Genomic DNA, 16888 nt, shown 5'->3' with positions numbered 1-16888 from the left:
CATTGGAATATAAGGTGCAAGGCACCGAAGGGTCGGTCATTTATGCCGTCTTAGAAGATTCTAATTTCTTATATACAAATGAACATCCTTGAATTACTTTAAAGACCAGGAACACGATGGTGTTTCCTTTTCAGGTGTTCTGTAAAGAAAAATGGGCTTCAAGGGGCAAGACGAAGATGGAAACCCAGTTGGGAGGCAGGTGGGTTAGTAGAGGCAGTGAGATAAAACCAGGATGCCTGAGTGGCTGCTGGCTTCAGCAGCATGGGAAATGTTGGTGGCTGCTAAGAGCAGCCCTGAGGTGCTGGGGAGAGACCTGAGACAGCGAGGGTGGAAGATGTGAGGAAGTTAGTGCAGGTAAGCCGCATGTATAGCGAGTATAGACGACACTTTGGAGAAGGAAGTTTGAAAAGGGAAAGGAATCGGATCAGGAGAAATGTTCACCACTCTTTTCATTTTCATTTTTAAAATCAAGGGTCTTGAGAAAATCAGTCAATCAAAGGGGCAGAAGTTGGAGCGTGGATGGAGGGGAGGGTTTGGACAGCACAGCATGTGAGCGTCCTCAGAATTTATCCCCACTCGCTGAGATGAGAGCATTTTCAGGCAGAACTAGCAGTTACTGTGGCATAGTGATAGCTTTGGTTTTTATAGCACATTTCCCTTGAGTGATTCAAATTACAGACAATATGCTATCTCACTTATATATCTGGCATTTATATAAAGGAGGGAAAATCCTCATTTTTCATTTGAGAACATTGAAATCCAAAGTGCTTAAGGGATTATAAAACCGAACAAAATTTTAAATCCACATCTTCTTACTTTTTTTTTTTTTTTATTGTTTTTACTTAGACTGTGTTTTCTCCTGTGTTTTCTAAATCAAACCAGGGAGGACAATTATGTGAGTGTAATATATATACGTGTGGATATATATATATATATATATATATATATATTCTGAATTCCCTTTGGTGTGGTCTTTATCCTATTACTTACTGAATATTCATCTCTTAACAAGAATCAACTATCTAGTTTACATAAAATTCTAATATAATTTCATCTGAAGTGGAGCAAAAAAACGCATTTTTTATCATAATGAACATGTTTCTATGACTCAGTAAGTTTCCTAATGGAAACAACTGCGTCTCGCTTGAATAACACAAGAGAAATAGAATGTAAAGTAGAGGTGTTTGGGACCTAGAAGAAAAAACATGCGAAAGCAAACTGTTCGTTACTTCTGTCTCAAGGAAATCATTAATTCCATTCATGGGATTTCAGGGGACAATCATATGAGGAAAATTTACCCATTCGACATAATTCGGCATTCTAGTTTTGAATAGTTTTTTTTTGTTTTGTTTTCATCTTACTAACTTGTTAGCATTTTCTGCTAGCTTCGCCTTCTTGCAACTGTTTTTCACACTGCTTCACAAAGTCACCTTCTGAAGGACACTTACAGCCAGTACGATCTTAGGTTCAGTGCTGTGTACATCCAAGGGATGGCACAAGACGATATAAATGTCAGAGTGCTTCCTAAGTGCTCTGCTGGGCCTCCCAAACCAGGAAGTGCAGAAGCCACTTAACTCCCCAGTGCACCAGCTCCTCCGAGAACACACCTCGGCTCCCCATTTTCTTCAGGGCCATGCTGTAAGGAGGAATGAGGAACCCCTCCGAGTCTGTTGAGAGATGTAGGAAAGGAAACACCAAGCGCCATGAATCAACTGATGTTATAAAACTACTTTGAACATTTGGAGGTGCCAGCTGTCATATTAAAATGTCTCATTTATGGCCCAGAAGCCAGGAAATAGAGCCCTCCGGTTTGTATCAATAAAACCCCAATTTGACCTTGGAAGTTCTGGATGTATTCCAGATTTTTTGTAAAATGGAGGAGAGTAGGTGACTTAAACACTTTTTAAGGGAAGCATTTTTAAAAGCATACGGTAGTGCTGTCTTATATTCAATCATGTGGCTGAAGGCCCTTTGCCCAGGGCGAAAAAAAAAAAAAAAAAGAAAGAAAGAAAGAAAATATTCTCCCTTCTAAGAAACTCCTTATTGGACTCAACAGCCTAGTGAAGGATATTCTTTATATTTTATATCAAGGTTTTATAGTAACACTGGGACACGGAGATATTAACAGAGACCAACATGTTTGATCATTACTCCAGATATCCCATCTGTTTTAACCCAGAAGCCATGCAGTTTGGGTTGTAAAAATCACAGATGCAAAATAGCAAGAGAAACTTGCTTGAAAAATAACAGTTTATGCTTTAGGAAGAGTCTCACTTCTGAATTACCGCGTCATGTATAGATCCAGGAAAACCGGCCAAACCCATTGTCTAAAGAAGAAAAGAGAACTCGGCCTTAATTTACTCAGATAACGTAGACAAACTTCCTTCTCCAGATTGAGCATAATGTGGCCGTTTTTCACATACTGAACTGCCAGAAAAATACTCCTCAGCTACACTGACCTACAGGTCTGTGCGCATTTTTCAAACTAGCATGAACTAGATTTTAAAATGAGAATCGTTCCCAAGTCTGAATACTTTTTAAGTTGTTTTCTTTTAGAAAAATCACACCAAAAATTACAAACATTTTTATCTAACATAATCCTTCAATTCAGTTATTTGTCGCAGCATTTAGAAAGGAACCGAAACTGAATAATGTTTGAATATTTTAACAGAAGAAAGCACAGGCTGGAATACAGAAGATGTAAGCGATGAGGCAGAACAGGGTATGTGTCATGCAGAGCGATTACACCCAAGTCTCTTGAGAAGCACACAGAAAGCAAAAGGCTTTCAGCCGCCCGACGTGTAATGATATCTCCACAAGACAGATGCTGAGCCATAGAATAGCCCTGAGCTTCGATGATTTATATACTTTAAAGCTCAAGGTTTGAATCTTTCTCTCTTATTCTAATTTCTTCTTTGCAAATGTGTTTTTTAAAACCATGTGAGTCTGTTACAAACCTATCATCTGATCTATTTGTTACAGCCACACGTCATGCTCAGTCGAAGCCATTATGAATTCTTTCCTTTGTTACTGTTCTTTATATCAGATTTTTCTTTTCTTTAATTTTTTTTTAATGTTTATTTCTTTTTGAGAGAGAGAGAGAGACAGAGTGCACGTGGGGGTGGGGCAGAGAGTAAAGGAGACACAGAATCTGAAGCGGACTCCAGGCTCCAAGCGGTCAGCACAGAGCCTGACACGGGGCTCGAACTCACGAACCACGAGAACATGACCTGATCCAAAGTCAGACGCTTAACCCACTGAGCCACCCAGGTGCCCCTACATTAGATTTTCCAACATAAAGACTGAAATCTTGTGTTCTCTGCATTCTGCATTCTCTTCCTTCCATCCAAGAGTTATAATCTTTGAAATTATTTCCAAGCGAACATTTACAATTACAATTACTGTACGTTAGAAGGTCTGCTTTTGTGGTATAATATAAGGATCTTCTATTATCATCCCGTATTTTCAGTGTAATCCATATTACTCACCCATTTGCATCAAAGTAAGTTTAACCTTGGGGAAATCTGTCCTTAAATGCAAGAAGGGGGAAGAATTTGGATAAAAGGTAGAATAGGGTTTATTGTGTGTCAGGAAACTTGACTGTGGTTTCCAAGTACCATGCAGTGTTTCTCTTTGCTCTGGCTGCCTCACCTTCATCCCACCCTGCCCCCCTCAGTAGGCAAGCCAGTCCCATCGTCCTCTTGTATTTCTTCCTCATTTTGTATCTTGACCAACATCATGGACTGGGGAAGGAGAAATGGTCCAGGTTTTGGAGATTAATAGCAGTGGAGTAAGGATTAGATGATTTTGCTGAACTTTTCCAAACCGAGCACACCCAGCACCCAGACCAAGATCAGCTGTCCTTAGAAGCCCCTCCCCACATGTCCTCTTAGTCATGATGCTTCACCCCACCCCAGGGTAACTACTCTGCAGACGCTCAGCCAGATAGAGTAGCGTCACCTGCTCTTTAACTGTATATAAATGGGGTCATTCAGGATGTACTTGTTTCATTGGTCGGGATTCCTTCATTCAACGTTAGTTCGTAAAATTCACCCAAATCCTTGTGCTTGGAAGTAGTTCATTGACTCAAATGCATAAATAAACCACAATTTACTTCTCCATTCAACTGCTGATGGGCATTTGAGGAGTTTATGGTTTAGCATGGCTGCGGGCTTGTGAGGACGTGGCTGTGGTATGCATGTGGACATGTTTCTGGTAGGTGCCGAGCTGCTGGATGTGTGTATATTCACCTGTTTAACTGTGTGTATATTCTGCTGTTTAACTGTGAACAGCAGACAGAGCATGTGGCAGGTGCTGTCCAGAAAGAGGCCCCTCCCCCGCTTGTAGAAGATTCTGTCCAGTGCCTCTGCGGTGAGATCTGATATGTCTCCCCCCATGCAACCACCCACCCTTCTCTGGCTTAACTGGCCCTTCTGTGGAGCCATGATGCCTGACATTTGAAAGGATTGGTAGGATCCTGAAGAACCTTCTGAGTCATCAGAAAGAGCTTCTTATTTGTAGTTTTACGGTTCCACGATCAATTCATGCTAAATCCTAATTCATTTATTCACAAACAGTTATTATTTTTCCACTCTCTACAAGGTGCTATAGAAGTAAATTAAAAACATGAGGTGCCTGGGTGGCTCAGTCGGGTGAGCGTCCAACTTCGGCTCAGGTCATGATCTCACAGTTTGTGGGTTTGAGCCCCACATCGGGCTCTGTGCTGACAGCTAAGCCTGGAGCCTGCTTCAAATTCTGCGTCTCCCTCTCTCCCTACCTCTCCCCCACTCACGCTCTGTCTCTCGCTCTCTCTTTCAAAAAGAAAATAAACATTAAAAAAAATTTTTAACAGAATCTGGGGTGCCTAGTTGGCTCAGCTGGTTGAGTGTCTGACTCTGGATTTCGGCTCAGGCCATGATCCCCGTGTCGTGGGATGGAGCCCCGAGCTGGTCTCCATGATGAGCATAGATCCTGCTTGATATTCTCTTTCTCTCTCTCTCTCTCTCTCTTCCCCTCTCACAATCTCTCACTCTCTAAAAAAAAATTTTTTTTAAGTAAAAAAACACAGAATCTTGCCCCTGAGGAGTTTACAAGTTTGGGGAAGCATTAATAACTCTAACACTAAGTAGAATGAGATGTGTTCCATTTTAAAAACATGCAGGCAAGGTGACTATTTTTCAATACTGGTACCCTACATTTGCCAAACATCATAGGCTAGGGTACTTAATTAAATATTATACAATTTTTTGTCTAGGGGCACCTGGTTGGCTCAGTTGGTTAGGCATCTGACTTTGGTTCAGGTCATGATGTCACGGTCCATGAATTTTGGCCCCAAGTTGGGCTCTGTGCTGACAGCTCAGAGCCTGGAGCCTGCTTCAGATTCCGTGTCTCCTTCTCTCTCTGCCCCTCCCCTACTTGTGCTCTGTCTCTCTCTGTCTCTCAAAAACGAATAAATGTTAAACCTTTTTCTTTAATTTTACATCTAAACTTACTCTAAACATTTATGGGCTCATCGATGGTAGATGTAAGTTCAGGTTGAATGCCACAGAGTCTAATTTTATTCTATTCTGTGAATCTAGGGATACTTAGACTCTACACCAGCAAATTTTTCAATCAGTAAATTGATACTTTCTGCTTATCTCTCCACCCTTCAGGATATACCTACAATCCTTTCTTTTATTTCCAAGTTATCTGCTAGAGTTTAGTTCTGCTGGTGATTGTATAATTATTCATTCAACATATATTTGTGTCAGTTACTTTGTGTCAATATTGTGGCAGCCCCGGAACATGAAATAAGGAAACACACCCAACCCCTGCAAACATCCTTGTCCTCTGAGGACCCTTGTCATCCTAGAATTTACAGGCTCAGCAGAAAGAGAAACAGTGGTCGAGAATTTCAACTACTGTATGTAGTGGGTTTAATAGTGTCCCTCCAAAATTCATGTCCACCTGGAGCCTCAGAATGGGACCTGTTTGGAACTTAGATTTTTACAGACATGATCAATTAAGATCATACTGCGTTAGGGTGGGCCTTGATTTAAATGACTGGTGTCTTTGTAAGAAAAGAGAAGGAGAGTCAGATAGACACAGAAACACACGGGGAAGAAGCCTTATGATTTCACAGGAAGATAACAGAGCGATGTAGCTACAGGTCAAGGAACACCAGGATTGCTGAGAAGCTGAGTCAAGGAAAGGAGTCTTCCCTAGAGCTTTCAGAGAGAGCATGATGCTGCTGATACCTTGATTTAGGTCTCCCAGCCTCCAGAATACTAGGAGAAGTTTCTGGAAATAAAAGTAGCACCGTCGTTTTTTAAAGCTTCTTCTCCCTTTGCTCCTCACCTTGAGCTCTCGGCACCTTGTTTAGATCTCAGCTAGAAGAGCTATTATATTTGTCATTATCTGTTTATATAACCATTTATCGGTTATAATGTGGGCTCCGTGAGAGCAAATACAGTGTCTTAGTTATTTTTATATCCCTAGAACTTTGCATGGAACCTGGCCTCTGGGATTTGATTTATAAGTGACTGCATTGATATATAAATAAGTGAGTCAGCAAATACATGCATTAAATACCTTGTTTCTGCTCTGTCTTCTTGGCCTGTCTTTGGCCCTACATAATTGCCTTTCTCTCTGGTCTGACTTAACATATTAACTGCCTTTTCTTTTTCTGTGTGCTCTACTTACCACTGACAAATATTTTTATACCAGTTGTCCCAATAAATTTTTGGAAAACGAGTCTCTTCCTCGTGAATTTCTGTGTTTACATGTGGGGCCATTTTTCTAATTCCCTGCATCTCATGGAAATGCTAGCCATGTTTGCTTTGAACCTTTGAGAGCTAATTCTTCATCATTGCCACCATCATAACCATCAAATGGTTGAGAGCATGCTGTGTTGCATTCCATGTAGAAGGGGAGGAAGGCCATGAACAGTGGCCCCTTTTCTAAATGAGGTCACCACCTCAGTCAGAAAAACCACAGACAGGCCCCAGAATTAACTAAGATGTGCAGATGGCTATGGCAAAATATTTATATTATATACAACAAAAATGTAGGAACAGTTTCTGAAGTTTATGAGAAACGAGCCACGTTTTCTGAACTAGAAATAAGACATAACCTCACGATGAGCTCACAACCGATTGGACAACCGTGTATTGTATTGAAATTGTATGTTCCCCCAAATGCAGCACCCATGTTCTCTCTGGCCAGTATGTGTACCCTCACTCAGGGAGGAGGGAAGAGTTGGCACCTCTCTGACTTACAAAACTGTTCTCAGCCTCCCATGCTAATCTTTCCACAAACTGGAGACAGGCTGTAATTATAAAGTAAAAGCACACCCAGCAAGGGAGAAGAAGCTGATGGCTTTTGAAACATGCTTCCCTAAGCCCAGCAGAGAAGCTGCTCGAATTTGATGGACTCTTTGAACAGGATCGGCGTTCCGAGATGCAGGCTGGAGAGGGGGACGAGTCGGGTGGACATAGAGAGGTTCATCCCAGTCTACAGAGAGGTCTGAGAGGAGGCAGTAGTAAAAAGAAGTAAGGGGGGGGCACCTGGGTGGCTCAGTCGGTTAAGCGTCTGACTTCGGCTCAGGTCACGATCTCACGGTTCCTGAGTTCAAACCCCATGTGGGGCTCTGTGCTGACAGCTCGGAGCCTGGAGCCTGCTTCTCGTTCTGTGTCTCCCTCTCTCTCTGCCCCTCCCCCACTCATGCTCTGTCTCTCTTGCTCTCAAAAATAAATAAAACATAAAAAAAAAAGAAGTAAGGGAGGTTGGCAAGAGAAGTCAGCCTTGGATTGGGAAGACAGTGCGTTCTGAGAAGGGGAGGAAGCCCATTACTTCATTTTTCAGGCCAGAGTTCCCCTAGCCAAATCCATCCTTAGGACGGCTCCTGAGCTCAGCACTGGTTCCAGTTTGTCACCTCAAGTCTCAGTCTCCCTGAGACCTAATTTGTAGACATATAAAAGCCCTCTTGTAGATAGAGAGATGATAGATAGATAGATAGATAGATACCAGTTGCTTGTCATTTCTTGCAAAGATATTTTATGGCATACAATATAATCATTCTCAAGCATCCATCCTTACAACTAACTAAACAGAGAACTTCCTGTAGGTACCAAATGTGTTGTTTCCATTTTGAGCTTTTCTTTTTAATCTGCTAGAATAAATGATGCGTTTTCTTGACATTTTCCCTCTTTACACCTATCACTACTTAGGAGTTTCATTTATTTGTATTCTTTTGATTTCCTGCCGTAGCACACATATTTATAAAACAAATTTTATTGTTAGGTTATTGGATATGCTAGTGATAATAAAGAAGTAAACAATAAAAAGTAATGTTTGGTATTAACGGGAATATTTGGGAATAAAATAACAATAAGTGTTTCCTCTCATTGTTTTTTTTTTTTTTCTGGGCTAGTTTTTTGCTTTGGTTTAGTTTTGGGTTTGATTTCCGGGTTGTTTTCAAGTTTGTGCACGGAGAGAGCGGTAGATGGCGGGAGACAGTAACGCACTTGATGGGTCTCTGCTGCCATCTACCGTCCGTCGTGCACCAACTCACCGTTTCCTTGATTCGAAAACTCAAGCACTCCGTGTCTTGCAGTAAGCCAAGTTCCCCCTTGTCTTCTTTCTATTTTTTTCTTTAGTTAAAGCAAAGTGAAGCCAATGCAGACACCAAAGAGAAGCTCCCTTTGCGACTTCGAATCTTTGAAAAATTTCCAAACAGACCGCAAATGGTGAAAATCTCAAAGCTTCCTTCAGATTTTACAGTTCCTAAAATCAGGTATTAATATACTTATTTCAGCGTATGTGCCAAATACACTGTCAAAGAGTTATCTTGAATCTGCATCAGTCCTTCTTTCAAGTTCATGTTTAAAAGAAGGGTATTTTTTTCTATTTTTAAGTTATTTATGTTTCTACTCTCTCTACCTCTGTTTTAAAAGCCATTGACCCCTTTAAGCGATATATTCGGAGCAGTCATTTGGTGGTGGCATTAGGCTGCTTCCCCCTGCTTCTTCCCGAGATGCTCCTCAGGGATTCGTCTCCCCAGGTAACGGGCACGGGTGCTCACAGCTGCAGGTAGACACCAACCCCTGACTTTCAACCATATAAGGATAAACTTGCCTCTTGAAGCCTTTTATTTTCAAGGAAGTAGAGAAATGCCACCAGCCAGGTTTCTGTCCTGCTGTGACAGCATTTGTTTAGAACGTCATGTCTGATTCCAGTATAATTTGTCTTTCACGCTTTTGTCAAGTTTAAAAATTCTTTAATGCATCTTAGAGAACAAGTAGTGCATTACAAAGACCTGCTCAAAAGTGTTGCCATTGTTTCTTTATGCATCATAAACCAACATAACTATTGCAGGAGAGAATGGTATGTCGTTCCTCCAAATCTTTAAACTGTCCTTAATGTAGCATGGACACAACCTTAGAAGGAAAATTCTGGTGACATGGCTTGCCCAGCACACTTACCTTAGGCTCTAACGGGTCCTTGTCTTCCTCTTTTAAAAGAAGCAATGTGGCATTTCCCACTTACACTAATTTTATCTTCCACCCCTTTGCCCTTCAGTTAAGCATTTGCATAAAGGATATGTTCAAACCCTTATTTTTAATAATCAAAGGATTTTATTTCAGTTGTAGCTCAAAAATCACAAATAGAACCAGAATAGTATGAAATTTGACATTTTTATGTAACTAGTTCTAAAAACAATCCTGTGGGGGGGGGTTATAAAAATGTGAGACTGGATATGGTGCCATAATATTTAAAATTCAAATGGAAATATATTTGCATTTCTGATTAAAATAATTTTTTAACTTGAAAATAGGAAGTATGGGGCACCTGGGTGGCTCAGTCGGTTAAGTGTCCAACTTCCGCTCAGGTCATGATCTTGAGGCTCATGAGTTTAAGTCCCCCGTCAGGCTCTGTGCTGAGAAGCCTGGAGCCTGGAGCCTGCTTTGGATTTTGTGTCTCCCTCTCTCTCAGCCCCTCCTCCCCCCACTCGTGCTCTCTCTCTTTCTCTCTCAAAAATAAATATTAAAAAATTTTAAAGAAAAAGAAAATAGGAAGTATAAAAGAGCCACATATTAGATTCAAGATTAGTGGTTGTATGAAAAGGTGTTATTTGCATTCTCACCATGTTTTGGAGATGAGATAAAGCAAGTTTCTTTGAGTTATTTTTAATCTTTAAATGTAAAATTATCTCTCAATAATTCTTATGATGAGTGGAAGTTCAGAGAGATGAACTAATTCTTCTAAGTCTTAGAGGCGGAAAAGAAGTATCTTATTACCACAATGAGATTCAAAAAACTACCGTCAATGACTGAATATTATTGCTTAAAAGTTATTTCAGGGACATTGCTTTTTTAAACAAAACTACTGAAGATTCAGGAAGCTTTCTCTAAATTAATTATTTTGCTAATTAAATTTAAACACTGCTCTTGGCATGATGTGTCTTCTTTCTTTCTTTCTTTCTTTCTTTCTTTCTTTCTTTTTTAGCAGGCAAAAGTTTATTAGAATATAAGATGAGGAATGAAGAATAGTAGGAAAGCTCCCTTTACAAAGAGGGGACATTAGAAAGTGAATGTCCTGGGTCTTTTTTTCTCTGAACTTCTGTCACCCTATCATAGCTCAAGCAAATACACAGGTGTAAAATGCCACCACGTGCTCCATTTTATTTAACAATGCTTGACATGTGTGTGTATGTACTTCCTTTGCAAAGGGAGAGTTTCATGAAGCAGTTCATCGATCGCCAGCAACAGGACACCTGCTGCCTGTTACGGAGCCTCCCTTCCACCTCTTCCTCGTCCTGCGATCACTCCAAACGGTCCGCAATAGAAGACAACAAATACATTGACCAAAAAGTAAGAACCCACTGCTTCAAATTACCAAAGTTTTCTTAAGCACGTATGTTTTACATAATTGCAAGGCTCTATGGGGTCCTGAAATCGAAGGTCTCAGGACAATAATGAAGAAAATGATTTTATTTGTAGAAGAAATTGTTAAACCTGACATTGGTATTATTTATGAATTTCAGTTTTGCATTTGTACACGTCAGCTTCTGAGCTGTGCCAGGTAGCAGCCCTGTGACTTTGATGGGTAGAGACCGTCCCAACCCTGCATTTTCTTACTTGCAGAAGGGTTCTGATTGCCAGCGGTCAGCCCGGTTTAAGGGTGGCCTGTGTGTTGCTTTTTCAAGAGACCATGTTTATTCCAGTTATTACACTAGGGAGAAAAACCAGAGGAGGTTCCTATAAAAATCAGTCAAGGGGCTCCTGGGTGGCTCAGTCAGTTAAGTGTCTAAGTTTCAGGTCATGATCTCGCCGTCCATGAGTTCGAGCTATGCATCAGGCTCTGACAGCTCAGGGCCTGGAACCTGCTTCAGATTCTGTGTCTCCTACTCTCTGTTCCTCCCCCACTTGCACTCTGTCTCTCTCTCTCTCAAAAATAAATAAACATTAGAAAAAAAAAAATCAGTCAACATAACTACCGCTTCTTAAGTGCTTAGTATGTGGTGGCAATTATCGCTATGTGTTGTCTTAATCATGTTGTGATCTATCTATCATTCAATAGTTGATAGGGAATTTGTTCCCTCGGATTCCACAGTTAGAAAATGAATGACCAGTTACGAGTTTGTAACAGATCTTAAACATTAGGGTTCACTTGCAGGCATTTTCCTTTGGAAGTCCTGGTTCACTTTTTATTCCATTCAATTGGGGCCACCCTTTTTCTGTTGCTTAGGATCAAATACATATTTCTCATTATCACGTGAAAATAAAATACCAGCCCCTTCATCCTCTTTCCCCTGCTCTCCCATCCCACGAGGATTAGCCTTTGCCCACAGAAAGGTGGGGTGCCTTTCCCCTCTGCTGCTTTTCTCCTGCCCTTCCCCACCCCTCCCCTCTAACTCTCCCACACTCATCATGTGCTGCAGCCCGGTGATTTTGTTCTCAGTTACAATAATGAACTCCTTGTACGATGTCTCTTCCTGTTTATTTTCTTTCAGTCGCCTACAGATGCTATTTCTCTCTCTTCTAGATTCCAACGTTGTAGATGACAAGTCTGATGCCACTGTCATTTTTTTTTCATATGAATATAATTAGTTTTTTCTTTGGTGGTTGGTTGGTTGGTTGGTTGGCAGGTAGGCTTTCTGGTTTGGGGGAGCTTTTAAGACTTTCTACGTATCCCTGGGGCTCAGAAGCCTTACCAGGATATACTTTGTATGTCGTTTCTCATCAGAACTGCCCCAAATGGGGAGTCTTTTCAGTTTGCAGACTGAGATATTTGTCAGGGAAATTTTCATTTACTATTTGTTCAATTATTACTTTTCCATCTGGCCCTTTATTTCCCTCTTACTTTTTCCTTCATGATTGCCGTCGGTCTGCTTTTCTTCTGTGCTTTGAAATATTTATTCCACTATATCTTCCAAGCCACTGAATTGATCTCAACTGAGATTTTTCTTTGCCTTTAAATTTTGAGTGGAAAAAAAACCCACAAAATGTGCGTTTGCATGCATGTGTACACATACAAGCAATATTCTTAACCCTCATTAAAGACTTTGACTGTTTTTTTAAAAATATTAAATTTGTCACATTTCTTGTCCACAGTTGTTACATTTCATTCAATACTGTGTCCAGGGCATACACGAGGAACTGCATGTGTTAGTGGACAATAAAGTGGAGGGATAGTGGCCTGGTTTCAGCCACTCAGTGTGAAATCGCATTTTACATACTAGAACACAGAATGTTTATTTTTAAATTTTATTTCAAATGCAGACTTTAAGCCAGAGGTATGGAATGAATCCCCAGCCTGGGCTGTGGTTGTCGTGACCAGCCATCTCCACAAAGAATGCTGAGAGCTGGTGGCCGTTATGCCCCAAGTGGGCATAAATCCACAACATGCTCTTTTAAGTCACTAATAACATTATTCCACTGGAAACACAAAATTGAAATTAGTCCCTGATCATTTATTTTCTCTCTGAAAGCAAATACGACATTTCTCACACTTTCTGAACAAAATATTTTGAAATTGGTGAGGAAAAAAATAAAGATTCTTGGCAGGTGTGTGGGGGTTCCAAGGGGGGCACACCCTATCACCCTTCTGGGTGCCCACCATCTCCCTCCCCTAGCGATCCCTGTGCTAGATCACTGAGAATTTCAGATGCCATTTCTGACTTCTCCAATGTCCTTATATTTTTGTGGCTTCTGTCTACTTTCTCATTTCACATTATTTTTAACTAACTGAAAGTAAGATAACAATTACAATTTTATTCCATTATCGTACAATTGTGCCTTTCTCATAATATCCTAAAATATAATGAACTAGCACAGGCACTGCTCCTCAGTGGTATCTAAATCACTCAGCATTGTAAAAGAGACCAGAACTAGAGCACCTGGGTGGCCCAGTCGCTTAAGCATCCGACTCTTGATTTCAGCTCAGGTCATGATCTCACGGTTTCCATGAGTTCGAGCCCCAATTTGGGCTCTGCACGTTGACCATGTGGAGCCTGCTTGGAATTCTCCCTCTCTTCCTCTCTCTCTGCCCCTCCCCAGCTCTCTCTGTCTTTCACAAAATAAATAAATAAATTTTTTTAAAAATTAATAGAAGATACTAGAATTTTTTGATGACAACAGGCATTCCCCAATCTATAAGTTTGGTTGATTCAAACACACAATATCTGATCTTGTACCAGGAAAATTATAGAGATGGTTAGGTTATCCTTCACCCCAGGCAAGCTTCGTTGGCCCATATCTGGATAATCTACAATTGGGAGAATATTATTTACCTCCTCGTGAGCTCCATTCTCTGGAGACATGCTCCAGTTGGGAAGGTGGGGTGTAGAGAACATATTTTCTCTTCATCTCAGTAGCCACTACCCTAGCATGGCAGCAGCAAGAAGGTTTACCCACGCTACTGTTGCTTCTTAAAGCCTTGGCTTTATTTAGGCTGCAGGGAAAGTCAACTTCCCTCCTTTGACGTTCCAGTGTTTGCAGCTTCAGCTGCCATTGCTTCCTGGCCGTCCTCAGAAGTACCTGGGATTTGTTGTCTGTGTTGAGTGCCATTAGCCCAGAAAACCCGACACAGAGAAGCCCGCTTAACGAATGTCAGCATGAGGATGCCCCAGGGGAGCAGAAATTGAAGAGGAAGCAGTCTAGTATTTGTATTTGTAAACATGCCAAGCCTTTTTTAAATTTTTACTTAAAAACCCTAAAGCCACATAAAATTACATAAGCACATGACAAAAATCCTGAACAGAGGCCATACCCCTCATAGCTTCTGATAAAATATTTTTCGGTGAGCACTTGGAAATTTCTGTGACAGCCCCAGATGCCTTTGGAAATGCCTGGCAGTGTCCAGTGGATGGCAAGGCTTTCTCTCTATATGAAGAAACTCTCCAGCATGGTACGGCACAGATTGAGGCTGTTTTTCCTCAAAGAGTAGTAAGAAATAAAAAGAAAATGTGAGGCCGGTCTAACAGTGATTCCCATGACATGAAAAAAAGGAGCACTAAAGTAAAACTTTTCCATTAATGCTGACCTGTAAGGAGAAACTTCTGAGTCCCGCAAAGCTGACCTCGTGTCAAGGAAAATACTGAGTCCCCAGGAACATGAAGATCATAAGTTAAGGGATAAAAAAGAAGACACGACAACGAACAGTGGGGGTGGTTTTGGTTATGCAACTGGAGGAACATGAAGGCACAAAGGCACATGCTGGGCAGGGTACTGTCCGAGTTATGACCTTGGCTTTGAACAACCATAAATAATTCCATGGCAATCTTATGCTGCAGGGACCTGATCACCTTTATCATGTAGTTTAAAATACCTGTCCTTCTCCCCATAAACAATAAGCAAACAAAAACATAAAATCTTTAAGTTGTTGTTGCAGATCCTAAAGGAAAAAGACAGAGGGGCACTTGGGTGGCTCAGGTGGTTGAGTGTCCGACTCTTGATTTCAGCTCAGGTCATGATCTCACGGTTTGTGGGATCAAGCCCTTCATCAGGCTCTGCGCTGACAGTGTGGACCCTGCTCGGATTCTCTCTCTTTCTCTTTCTCTCTCTCTCTCTCTCTCTCTCTCTCTCTCTCTCTCTCTCTCTCCCCTTCTGCCCCTCTCCCCCTCAAAATAAATAAATAAACTTAAAAAAAAAAAAGACAGGAAACAGTGCTTTCCAACCTCTCCCTTGTGGTGAATGGCTGCCCTTCCAGACTCCATAGAAAATGGCATTCCCAAGGCTAATTCCCTCATTCCTTTCTCCTCCTACTCTCCCACACCTGGGGCGTCGGCCAGGGGTTCCCTCTCCTGGTTAAAGGATAAACCTGCATCTCTTGAGAGGAGGTTTGTACTTTCCTAGCAGAAGGAAATCGGGCAATGGTTTTCTACCCATTTTTTGTCCAGATTATTGAAACTAAACCCTGGGATTCTTTACTAGAGTGTTTGTTAGTAAACTGAGGTGTGAACGTGCTTTTTCAGTAGCCCTGGTAATAAAAGCAGCCCATTCACAGGTGAATCGTCTCCATAATGTCAAGGTTTGCACTGTGGCTGGAACTGGCGACTCTCTCTGCCCTTCAGCTGAGCTCGCCAATCCTTCTGCCCTGCTGTCTTGGCTGCTGTGCCCTTTCTGGGGTCAAAACCTCACAGCATGTGGAGAACATGAGGGAACTACACACTCACATCAGCCTGAGCTTGGTTTCAGCTCAGGTCATGATCTCACAGTTTCGTGCATTCAAGCTCCGTATCGTGCTCTGTGCTGGCATCATGGAGCCTCTTTGGGATTCTCTCTCTCTCTCTCTCTCTCTCTCTCTTTTTCCCTTTCTCTCTCTCTGCCCCTGGCCCACTCATGCTATCTCTGTCTCTCTAAAAATAAATAAATAAAGTTAAAAAAAATAGAGAGTATTTCTCTGACAATAGGGCAACATCTGCCTCTGTCTTACCTGCCTCCTTTCTGCTAAGCATATACAGCAAGTTCCACAGTAAGCCTCCACAATTATCAGCTAACACATGTACAAAGTGAGGGAAGTGATACAAGTAATTACTATGTTTTCTTGGCCCTTTTCATTTCCATGAGTCTTCAGGTTCACTCAGTCATTCAGCAAACGTTTATGGAACACCTGTTGTTCCTCTGGCACTCTTTTGGGGCCCTGAAAATTCAACACTGAGCAAAATGTGATCAGTGCCCTTTAGGGGCTTTTAGTCTCGTGGGGACAAATGTGTAAATGCAGGGGGGTAAAAATTGTTGCAGGAACCTGAGACAGGATCCCTTACAGGAGCAGGAAGCTTGAGCATTGTAGGAGGAAAGTGCACCAGGCAGAGAGGGAAGCCTGTGGAAAAGCACAGGACGCCGAAGACGCTTGACATAACTTCATGAGAAGCAGAGTAGAATGGTGATTATGACCAGTCACAGTCATAAGTGATGTCGGTTCCGATCCTCATCTCTAGAGATAATTCTTATTTTCAGTGTTTGTCATGAGGATTAAATAATAGATTATAATATGTTAAATGCCTAGCATTGCACTGGCATAGCTTATGTCACGTGCCTCTTAACACCAGATAAAAAAGATTACCGATACTAAACCATACCATGAATTCAGACTAAGCAAATAGACTTACATTCATCAGTCAAGACAAAGGACTTTTACATAAACAAATTAACCTCCAATTCTAACAGTCTAGTTAAGCACAATATATTAATTATTGATTTATTTTCCTTATTGCTCATGAATATGATTTTTTTTAGTCTGATTTTTTGTGATATTTCAGTTACTACCCTCATTGCCTACATAGTGTCTCAGATTCTCAAGAAGTAAATTAAATTGCTCTGGAAAGATTTACTCTTCACAAAGCCTTGTTGATTGCCAGACAGCATTTTGTATTTTTCTGTGTGATTATAGAGTGTTTGATGAT

General features: G+C 41.2%; 1 protein-coding gene across 8 annotated transcripts in view; it reads left to right on the top strand.

Moving 5' to 3' along the window:
• Positions 1-16888, top strand: part of NALCN (sodium leak channel, non-selective) — a 316716-nt gene that overhangs the window by 219348 nt on the left and 80480 nt on the right. For all 8 annotated transcript variants that reach the window (XM_053217644.1, XM_053217633.1, XM_027065180.2 and 5 more), the window contains 2 exons: positions 8640-8776; positions 10712-10853. In XM_053217644.1, the coding sequence (XP_053073619.1) occupies positions 8640-8776; positions 10712-10853 (279 nt within the window). The remainder of the gene's footprint in view (positions 1-8639; positions 8777-10711; positions 10854-16888) is intronic.

The sequence above is a fragment of the Acinonyx jubatus genome, chromosome A1 (assembly GCF_027475565.1).
Source record: "Acinonyx jubatus isolate Ajub_Pintada_27869175 chromosome A1, VMU_Ajub_asm_v1.0, whole genome shotgun sequence".
In the NCBI taxonomy this organism is placed as follows: Eukaryota; Metazoa; Chordata; class Mammalia; order Carnivora; family Felidae; genus Acinonyx; species Acinonyx jubatus.
The sequence above is the reverse complement of the archived record's forward strand: the minus strand, read 5'-3'. Positions and strand labels throughout refer to the sequence as shown.